The sequence below is a fragment of the Miscanthus floridulus genome, chromosome 16 (genome assembly GCF_019320115.1).
Source record: "Miscanthus floridulus cultivar M001 chromosome 16, ASM1932011v1, whole genome shotgun sequence".
Taxonomy (NCBI): Eukaryota; Viridiplantae; Streptophyta; class Magnoliopsida; order Poales; family Poaceae; genus Miscanthus; species Miscanthus floridulus.
In genome coordinates, this window is record NC_089595.1 from 31,719,066 (window position 1) to 31,730,159 (window position 11,094).

Sequence of the window (11,094 nt, forward strand, 5' to 3'; positions counted from 1 at the left end):
TGTTATAAGAATAGAACGACTGTTAGTTGCCTCAAATTTGTTACAAAAAAGTTTACGTATAAAGAATGCACTCGCACCTATCTACAGCTGCAGTAAGTAGTGCTGGGTCAAGGGGCAGAAGACCGTGGTTGACAACATGGACAAGTTCGAGGAAGCCGGCACGCCGTATGTACGACGCATAACGCTCGTCCCACTGGTGCGCCCTGGTGTGCGTGCGAGGCCTCAAAGGAGGCAAGGCCACCTCTGCGTCGGTGTCACTCAAGATGTGTGCTCGGTACTGGTCGCCGTACTCCACCTCAAGAATGGGGTACAACAAGTGTTATGTGGGAGGGACCATACTGTTACAAATTGATAAACAGAGCGTTAGAGTATTCAAATTAACAAAATTAAAATTAACATTAGTAAATTCACAAATAAATTCACTAACCTAACTATCCTAAATCCCTAAACCCAAAATCCTAACTATACTAGATAATAAATACATAATCAATCCATAAAATCCCTAAACCCTAACTAAATACAAACAACTATAAACTAAATACATAATTCAATCCTAAACCAAAAATCCCTAACTAAATAACTAACTATAAACTAAATAACAAATACATAATCAATCCCTAAACCCAAAATTCTAACTATACTAGAACACACTACCTCGAACCTAAAAACTACCTACGTAAATCACAAACAAATTCACTAACCTAACTATCCTAAATCACTAACTATCCGAAATCACTAACATTCATAAATCAATAACAATCATAAAGCCCTAACTATTATACATTACTAACTATCCTAAATCACTAATTATCCTAAATCAATAATAATAAAAATATATTAAATCGAGAGAGAGGTACCTCAGGAGCGGGCGGCCTTGACACGCCGGCGTTCGTGGCGTGGGCAGGCGGGCGAGGCCGGGCTGGGCGGGCGCGTGCGTGGCGTGGCCGGGCGCGGGCGCGTGCGGCTGGCGGTGGCGGTGGCGGTGGCGGTGGCGGCGGGCGGACGGGCGGGCGGACAGGGGTGCGTGCGAGCGGGCAGGGCTCGCGCGTGGTATTTATTTGGCCTTGCCGCGCCACGACCGCGCCAAGGTCGGTGGCGCGGCAGGCCCTGCCACGTCAGCGGTCACAACTTCTGGTCGTCGCCACGTCAGTGCTCTGCCGCGCCACCATGCATGGCGCGGCACAGGCATTTGGCCGCGCCAGGGCAATAGGCGCGGCCAAAAGTGTTAGTTTTTTAAAAAAAATTTGAGAGTGTTGGATTTAAAATTAGTTTCGAAAAAATGTTAAAATTTAAAAAAAAATTCGGCAAGGTTAGGCCTCGCTTGCTGACCGGATAGCATACCATGTATACACACACTACTCTACATCGATGTCTTGCGCACATGCACATCGTCGATCGCTGGTTGCTAGGAAGGATGAGCCTCGATTTTTTGGTTCAGGTTCGACAATTTTTTTAGTGAATACTATTTATACTTATAGCTCTAAAATAATTTATTATAAAAATATATTTTGTAATTAATCTAATAATATTTATTTGATATTCTCAAATAAGTATTAATATTTTTTTATCTATAATTGATCGAACTTAATATACTAAACCATGACACTATGCAAATTACTTTCTTTGCTGTAAGTAGTACTGCTGTATGTATTCGTCGTCGGTGCCGTATTGGGTATTGCCCACGCCTAATGCAATGCAATTTAAAGCAATTCAAGAAAGAAAGCACACAAGTGACAAGTCCTGCACTGCAGATCTTCCAGGCGTACTGTACTCCTATGTGCGCGCGGGGGCATCATCATCATCATCATTCACCAACCACAACTGACTCGGCAGGGCAGCAGCAATTGGCAGCGCATGACACACGTTGCACTGCACGACAGGCAGGCAGGCAGGCAGGCAGGCAACCCATATGCGTTTGGTTACTCACGGAGTCACGGTCACGGGCCATCACAGCCAGCTCATGCCGGTGCTGCTCCCTCCTGTCTGACTGTCTCTTTGCCGTCCGTGTTCAGACTCAAGGAACGGAGTCTCGCCCTGTTCGCTTGCCCCTACTTTTTCAGTCAACGAATAGTATTTTTCTCACATCATAAGTTAGTCAATGGTACTTTTAGTCATAGCTTATCAGCTAAATGAATAGGACATCTGACTGCTAAGCGTTGAGGCCCTCGGCTCAGGTTTGTGCCGTCCCTTGAACCTTCTTCTTGTCTTCAGTTCGTTTATGCTCATGGCCTCATGTCATGTCATGCCATAATGGCGCCCCACCCTCCTCCTCTTAGGTCTTGAGATTCCATTCTAGCACTATACATTTGTACCTGCACTTCGTCCTTGCTTGGCCTGTGGGCTGCCTGCCACGTGAAATTCCCCCAAATTCTCACCTTGCAATACGTATGCGCCTCTTTAGTCTAGGCGTGAAACCTTGCAAAACTTGGACCTCCTCCCCTTCTTATGTGATATGGCAGAGCTGCTGCTAATTGTTTCAAAACAGAAAAACATTCGTCCCACAACACTTTTAACATACCATAGACATTTTAACATAGTATACTTGGTTAACATTGTCCAAACAAGCACAACACAAAGTTAAATATTAGGAATGGAAATCATATGCTAAGTGTTGTTTCAACAATAAAAAAGAAAAAAAACTCGAGGGGGGGGGGGTTTAAGACTGCCCCGCAGCATTACAAATAAGAAGAATGACCTTCTCACCCAGTCGAGAAAATCCCCGAACCCCAACTCCCACTCTTACACGGTGGCTTTCCGTCACCCAAGTGAGAATTGGGCCGGTGCCCCCCAGTGCCTTGGTTATGGGGACAGATGAGGGGATTTTTTTAACCTCAGCCTGAAATTCGCTCCCACGGGAAATCGAACCCAGGACCTGAGGAGTGCCGCTGGGTCACCTAACTCTTTGAGCTAGGCGCCCTTTGGCGTTGTTTCAACAATTATTCCATGATTATGTATTCCAATATAAATTAATGGTAGCCAAAAGAATAAAACTTTGGAGGCTCGTCATTGTCCAAAATGACATCTCTTTTTTGTCACCCGAGGTAGTACATAGTATTTTCTTAAAAATTCCAATTCTATCATAGTATTGCACAAGTATATATTTAGATCTAAGAAATTTACTCTACCCTTTATTGACATTCACAACTCATCCCTTCCCAAAACTAAAACAAACACACACACGCACACTAGTTAGTATTTACATTATGAACCTACTACTCATTATTTTGAACAACTTGCTGATCATGGAGTTTATGCACGAACTGCGCTGCTGTGTTGTGTCCTGATGGCTTGTACAATGGTATGCTCCTCTTTTTCATGTTTCCTGTACACTCTAGCTTTCCTTTGCATTTACAAGATTGGGCCGTCCACCTGCTCCGTTTTGCTTCTACTCTTCACAACGGTATCCATGCCTGTAGGTTCATTTGCAAGAATTTTTTGTTTCACCGTTATCCTCAGAGAAGCATAAATCTCAGTTCTCAAGATTAATTTGGTTGTTACTGACCTTAATTAACCCAGTTTCTGTACCACAGAAAATCATGTCGTTTGCAGTGAACAAGCTCGTTATCTTGCTTCCTGCAGATAGCCTTCCTACTTTCTGCTGCTTTTCCCTCAACCATATCTATCATAAAATCAGAAGCAAAATTAGGACTCGTGAATCCTGTATTTTCATTTGTGATCCAAGGGACAGCTTCTATTTCAGTTGCCTCAGTTATGTTGTTGCTAGACCCTTTGAGCTCTTGTTGTTTTGTTGTATTACCCAGTCTGGTGGCAGCTCTCCTACTTCGTTGGTTTCAAAAAGAAAAAGGGACAGCTTCTATACTTTGACTAAATAAAAAGAAACTATAGATTGCCGTCTCGAAACGTAAGAGTTTTTGGTTCCTGGTTCTTGATAGATGATAGTGAGACCTAAATGTTAGTTCCATTAGGTATCAGGCATGCGATCGCAATGGACTGGCCAACAAATTTCAGCGAGTTCAGACTGAAATTTGTAATCAAATACAGACCTTCTGGTAGTATATTGTGCTCAAGCAGTGGAATTATCATGCCTTTTTCTTTCCATAAATTAGTATAGCTGACATGGAAAAAAGAAAAATAATTCATGTCACCTGAATGATACTAGGGCTTCTACTGCAGTTCAAGTAGATGAAGTCTTCCACCACTGCCATGGCCTCTACATTTGTTCCCTTTGGTATTGGCATTGTCATATTAGGTTTGCATCGTTTCTTCCAATCCTGGAAATGGTTCAAAAAATTTCACATTTCTTTTCATCTCATAGCTTAAAGAGGTCAAGTTTGATCATTTCATTTTACCTTTAAGGCTGATCCTTCGACCTGAGCACCGGCACAGTACATCCAATCTCTGTATACAACAATGGAGCTAATGGATTGTTTGCTAATCATCCAGCTTCTTCTAGGTGCCCTTATCTCAATGTTGGATTCAACTGACACGTCTAGTTCCTGTAACAATCGTTCTTATTAGAGACATATATGTGTTGTACACGTTTCTGACTTGTAACACAAGCCATTCTCTTTAGATATAGTGATCCAAGATACTATTACGTGCTTTTGTAACCAAAAAACTAACCTGTATACTTGAGTCTTTGCATCCAAGGTAAGCTTTTCCTTGATATACAGCTAGAGATTTGACATGCTTGCTCCTGTAAAATGTTTGGCTGCTTCTTGATGCACAAGAGAACTGTGACAGAATCAAAGTAAAAACACCATATTATTGTTATGTGTTCCATTTGTTGAGACAATCACCAAGTGCATAGTAAATCAATAAGTACCTTGAGAACGTTGTTCTGTGTAAGTACAAGAACTTTGTCACCACAAATATCAAGCTTTTGTACAGCCTCTCTTGTCTGAATCATCTCCACACACTCTAGCTTGCGCTGTGCCATTTCCCATACCTGCAAATGATCTTTTAATTTAACATCCTGCAATTAATTTTCTTTTGTGGTTTTAGCACTGCAGTTGAATTGGTTACCCGAACAGATTTGTCTGCTGATCCACTCAGGAGGTTCTCCCCAGTTTCTGATAGTGCAAAACAAGTCACCGCCTTCTTGTGCTCTTTTACCTCCCTGATGATTACTGCCCTCTGGCCTTTTATGTCCCATGCCTGCAGAGAACACCTGAGTATTAGGAATTTTTTAGTTATGTAAATACTACTGCATGAACTGAAGCAATGAACTTGCTGTATCAGTACAGAGTTTCTACCATTTTCCTAGTCCCTTAAGTCTTTCTAAAAAGAGTACAGATTTGGTGCCCTAGGGGCTGGCGCCCTCCTTAGCTAAAATGCCATGTTGTAATGTTTCAAAAATCATCACAACAATCATGTATGTAGTACACATAAAGTTAAGTATAGCCGTAACAATTCAGTTTGAAATTCATCCTAGATGCCAAGAAACAAAATAGATAAGCAATCAACCTGGCACTGTTCATCATGTGCTGACAGTGACACTTCTGTGTTTTTTAATCTCAGCATCAAAGATGAATTTCAATCTGAATTGTTGACGCTACACTTAACTTTAGGTGTACTACATACATGATTTTTGAAACATTTTAACATGGTATTTTTGTCCTTTAGCTAACGAGGGCGCCAGCCCCCCTTGCCGCCATATGATTTTCCTTGTAAAAAAGGGTCCCTTCTAAGTAACTTCTTTTACTCAAGAGATTTTGAGCTAATTTTGTAGGTATGGGAAATTTGAAACTATGGTTATGATTTTAATTCAGACATATGGAATATATCATTACCCTGATGGTGCCATTAGAATAACCAGCAAAAAGCTGCCCTCTGAAGAATGCTATAGCAGTTGCTGCGCCATTGCCTGGTTGACCAATTTCTAGAATTTGTGTATGTACAAATGATACACGCTGCACTGACAACATCAGATAATTATTTCTTATGTTTAAGAAACATTTCTCACAAAGGACTGGCTAGAAATGTAGTTATAATGATCTCAGCATAGCTTCTGAAATTAACAATAGCAATCTTAAAGAACTTTTGATTAGATCAGATATAATCTTAGGCTCTTAGCTCCCAGTATAAGATCTACTTGATGGTCTGTTCTTGCTGTTACTTAGGATGGCATGCCTTGTTTTCTGGAACAGGGGTAGTATGAAACAAACTAGGAAAGTGAAGGAGCTCAATTCCAACAATACTCACTGGTTTGCTGGAAAGAAAATAATCTGTAACTTGGAGTAACTCCTCAGCCATCCATGTGAATGATGAAAGCCTCCTAAGAGATTCTCGGGAACCCTCTGACAAGCTCATCAACATTTTCTTTCCTGTTGTTAAAAAATGGTAACTTGTATAAATTATAATGCTTGGAGCTTTCCTTCAGCTTTAGATTGGATGTTTATGTTCCAAAAGTCTTTAAGATGTGCAAAATACCTATTGAATTGTACTAAATACCAAAACCATTTAATTGTAACTGGATAGAAGATAGTGATGATGTACTATTTACCTTTTCCGGAGGTGTAATTATAGAGACACATGCATGCTAGAACCCTTTCGCCAAGCTCATTTCCTGGATGAAGGTGACTTGCTATGTCATGCAACAAGATCTCACAAACAAAATATCTTATGGCATTTTCACCAAGGGCAGCCAGCTCGCTCCCGAGCCATGCACTGCATATGAGGCAATCCTGTGAGGTTCCCTTCACCTTGCTTTGCATTCCTTTGGCTAAAGCGCTGATAAACGGTACTCCTATTTTAATAATCGCTCGTGCAGATTTATTGCTCCATGTGCTTATTTCTGTATCCTGCATCATGTATCACCATTGTTATTATTATGTTCCTTACCATTAAGTTATGTTTTTTTTATACATTTTCCAAATGAAAGAATGTTTTCATACTTAACCTGCAGGCAAGAATCAAGCCAGTCGATGTTCCTGATTGTATTTCTTTGTGATGTTGATGTGAGACCGGCTTTCTTTGTGAGCCATGCTGCAGTGTACGATTCTCCTGACCAGGAATAAGTCCCTCCAAGGTTTGAAAGAAAACATGCTGATAATGCCTGTACTCTACTATTTTCTTGAGATGATAGAGAGTCCAACAGGACTTCCATCGCTTCGTCTTGGAACACACTCCTGCCATCTGATCTCTCCTGCCAAAAGGAATATGAAACCTGCTGCTTCAGATATTGTGAGGTTACTTGCAATGTTAATAATAATATTAAATAGTCAATAATAATAATAACAATGATGAATGCCTTTATGTTGTGTTTTTGAAGCATTGATGAAACCATGAAAAGCATATAGGTATGTGGGTCAAACAAAAATATTTTTGCTTTTATGTTTTCAAAATTTTTAATGGGTTGGATATACCTAGAGATCTTTGTTTGGATAGGAGTGCTTGGAAAACAGCTATTGACGTGCCTGAATCATGACTAGGGGCTTATGTTGGGTTTCAACTCTAGCCTACCCCAACTTGGTTGGGACTAAAAGGCTTTGTTGTTGTTGTTGTTTTCAAAATTTATTTGTGGTTTATACAGTAAATGCTTATTCAGACTAGGGGTATCTGGGTAGCGAACAGTGTATGTACCATCATATCCAATTGCAGGAGAAGGCTAGCTGCTAAAACCCGATGCTCAGGTTCAGTTTGATGGAGGCTGACCATCAGTGTATGCATAATTGCAATGCCACCTTGCCGTCGTATTTCTTCAAGCAGAGAGTTTGCTGAGGACCTGGAAATTTGCACAATTCAATAAGTTATTCAGACAAGTATATAACGGAGTAATTCTTTACAGGATGTGCACCATACCTGGGAATCTGTAGAATCTCATGGAAGTATTCAAGTGCAGCACACTTGGCACGGTGCTCTTTTCGTCTCAGAAGGTGAAGGAATGGGTCCACTGGAGTAGCCTGTGACAAGAACTTCTTGCAGTTACCATTGAGACGTACACATCTGATGAGAATAGCTGCCAGGGCTACACCTTCCTCCAAGTTGTGGTTCTTTGCAACGTCTACAAGCTTAGACAGAATAGGAGGAGAGCTGAGGGAAGCCAAGTGGACATTGTTTGTTACATAGTCGAATGCTGTCACTAAGATCTCAATGAGAGCTATTGATGCTGATATCGGTGTCAGTGGAAGCATTGCAGGCCATTTTTGGGTGCCTGAGTTACAAGCAATATGTAGAAGCGAGGGCAACAGATCCAAGTTTTTTATCTCTAAAGGTGTAGGATCCAACAGATATATCAGAATGGCTGCTTCATGTACATCTCTCTTCAATGCAATGGCTAAGTTGGACAAATGGAAGTCCTTCCTCTTGATGCCTCTCATCATATTTCTATCTTCAGATATCATGAGCAGCAGAACATAGACTGATGCCCTGACCACTTTGTCCTTTTTTGATGTGGAAATACTGTCAAGCAGCTGGTCAAGGATATCTTGCCTTACTGACGACTTGTGTCTCGCCTCTGAAGTGTTGTTCAGTAATTGCCATGTAGTTGTGACTTCAGAGCCAGCATCTAGGCAGCTTTCTAGTCCATCTGAAATCAATAATTTTGATACTGCCTTCTCGAACCTCTCAAGAAAATCTACCTGACTGTCCTTTCCCCAGCGCGAGCTGACATCACTCCAATCATCACTGGTTGTGGAAGTCTTGAATTTCTTGCTCATGCTTCCTCTGGAGACTAGATCGGACAGGGAACTTTTCTTGATGAATTTGGTTGAGAAGGTGCTGAAGCATCTGAGATCGTACCTCGGCGAGCACTGCGGAAACATGGCATCCTTGGCGGAATAGTTGGATGTGGAGTATGAGTCAGCATTCTTCAGCTCCAGGACTGAATTTGATAGATTATTCAGTGAGCCATGAGATCTGTTTGATTGCAAGCAGTTTGATTTCATCTCATGGTCATCTACCTGGTCCATTGGAGATTCTGGAGCGTATATCATTGCATTTTCAGGAGATGTGCACCACGTCAGATTCTTGTTGTGGTTTGATCTAAGCAAAGATGGTACCAAAAAAAAAGAAATTTGAGGTTAGGCAGCTCAAGAAACAGTACCACAGACAATGTCATGCTAGGCACTTTCGCAAAAGAAAAAAGTGCCACAGATAATGTCAAATGGAGTACCTTTCATGTAGTTTAGCTGCCAAGAAATCTGCATCTATGGGCATGATCTTTGCTGACCTTCCTTTGTCATATGGAGCTGCCTGCTTCAGATGAATTAAATGCCATTTAAATCTAAGGGTTAAAGCCCACCACATATACAAAGTCCAGGCAACGACTTCGGTAAAAATTATAAACAACATATTCAGTTTTTAGTTCTCCATTAACACAAATCTTTGGTCTCTGTAGGCATGTATCTCTAATCATTCAGATTTTCAACTTTGGTGACGATAATTCGCATGGATGAATGATGTAAAACTGTACTGCTGATAAATGTGGTACAATAAAAAGTGAAGCAAAGTTCGTCTACTGAAAATGGTAATTAATCCCTTCACCAGTATAATTTTCAATGAAGCTTTGAATGCTAGAGTCGAGTTTGTTTTACCTCGCTATCACTTTCTTCACTAGAATCAAGATGTGAGTAGAAGGAAACGGGCGAATTGGACTGGGACTCCTGGAGCATCTCATGGAGGCACCTGCTATCAGAGCTCCCTTTGGTATCTTCCTGGAAATCATGATCTGCAATGCTGAGAAAATCCTTCAGCTTGGCGAGACCATCATGAACACCAAATTTTGATGCAGAGACCGTGCTAATTCCTCCACGATCAACCGAATGGTTCGTTCTATCCTGCAACAATGCCAGATTCACTGTGAGTTCTCAAATGCAGGTCAGATCAACTCTTGTATGCACACACAACAACGTGTGAAGACATGTATACAACAGATGATACTTACCTCCGAAGAATTCAACCATCTCGAAATGGCAGGGCTTCCAGATCTTCCTACCTGAAGACACCTGCTCATGGATTATGGAAGTATATATCTTCGGAGTTCTGAGAGTGAGACAACTGTGCCTTTCTTTTCTAGATACCTACAGAATAAGCATACAATGCAGCAACTACACTGACAGCATGATTTCACCCATTGGCTATTTAAACTATATATAGCTGTAGACAATGCAGTTACCGAAGATGATCTCTCTAGATGGTGCTATCATTCTGCAGGAATGCATTTGCAGTGGACCAGGATGGTTTAGTGTACATGCTTATCTCAAGCCGGAAATGGAGAATCTTTGCACACCCCCCCCCCCACCCCAGCTTTGCTTCAGGGATATTAGCCCAGGGAATGTGAAGATAGCTGCCCTATCTGATAAGTGATGGCTAAAAGTACTGTTGGCTAATTTGTTGTGAAAGAAAAATATTATTCGCTAGCTGAAAAAGTACGGCTTATAAGCCAAGCGAATAGGACGAGCATTAGCCAAAAAGGTGCAAGGCATTTTGCCTTTAGATTCCCTTTTGGAAAAGAGAAAGCTCTGATCTTTCTGTTTTTTGCTTAAATGGACTCTCTAGAAAGTGCTGACTTTTGCTTCACATGTATTTTGTGAAAGAGATTTTTGTGTGTGTTTCAAATAATAATAATTAATTATTCAAGAAAAAGGGCACCTCTTGTTTTGGTTTGGATTAAGGAACTAGGATAGCTTTTGCTCATAATTTGAGAATTTGCATCCTTTAAGATTTTCTTATATTATTGCAATATTTTCTCTATTATCAGCAAAATACAGCAAGAACCTTTACAAATAAAACAGTAGTGGCGGCCGATGAGTGAGCCGCTCCTACAAATCGACCTATTTGTAAGGGCGGCTCGTATCACCAGCCACCTCTACTGTTCGATTTGTAGGGATGACTGATCTAGTGGGACCCGAGCATGTCCACTGTAGAGGCAGCTGCTGATGAAGCCTCCCCTTGAAAAAAAAAGATGGCGTTGCTACAAATCGTTTGGGTAGTAGTTTAACAGGAGCACATAAATAATCTTGTTAGTTATGATCATAGGGAGAAAAGGTAAGAGCATGTCAAGTAAAAGTAAATTATTTAAGTTTATAGATAAAGGTAGTTTATTATAATTGTTAAATATTTTGTCGAGAGCCAAGTTGGTTGGCTTATGGTTAATCGTTTTGCTGTTTTGAAAGGCATCTCGTGGTGATT

General features: G+C 41.0%; 1 protein-coding gene across 3 annotated transcripts; it reads right to left on the reverse strand.

Annotated features, from left to right (window-relative positions):
- Nucleotides 1-3,018: 3,018 nt before the first annotated feature.
- Nucleotides 3,019-10,108, reverse strand: LOC136513831 (putative E3 ubiquitin-protein ligase LIN-1). 3 transcript variants are annotated; one of them, XR_010773445.1, is made up of 16 exons: nucleotides 9,848-10,108; nucleotides 9,498-9,740; nucleotides 9,077-9,156; nucleotides 7,765-8,946; nucleotides 7,546-7,687; nucleotides 6,863-7,108; nucleotides 6,467-6,764; nucleotides 6,166-6,287; nucleotides 5,754-5,873; nucleotides 4,987-5,118; nucleotides 4,787-4,909; nucleotides 4,585-4,695; nucleotides 4,311-4,457; nucleotides 4,107-4,232; nucleotides 3,503-3,777; nucleotides 3,019-3,410 (listed from the first exon to the last, which is right to left on the reverse strand). XR_010773445.1 is itself a non-coding variant. In XM_066507805.1 (16 exons), exons 1-16 carry the CDS (start codon nucleotides 9,914-9,916, stop codon nucleotides 3,393-3,395), a joined length of 3,276 nt encoding a protein of 1,091 aa, XP_066363902.1. In that variant the 5' UTR covers nucleotides 9,917-10,107; the 3' UTR covers nucleotides 3,019-3,392. The 3 variants fall into 3 exon arrangements, 1 of the variants encoding a protein (XP_066363902.1); XR_010773446.1 differs by having other exon boundaries at nucleotides 3,503-3,780; XM_066507805.1 differs by having other exon boundaries at nucleotides 3,503-3,619; nucleotides 9,848-10,107.
- Between the last annotated feature and the right edge of the window lie 986 nt (nucleotides 10,109-11,094).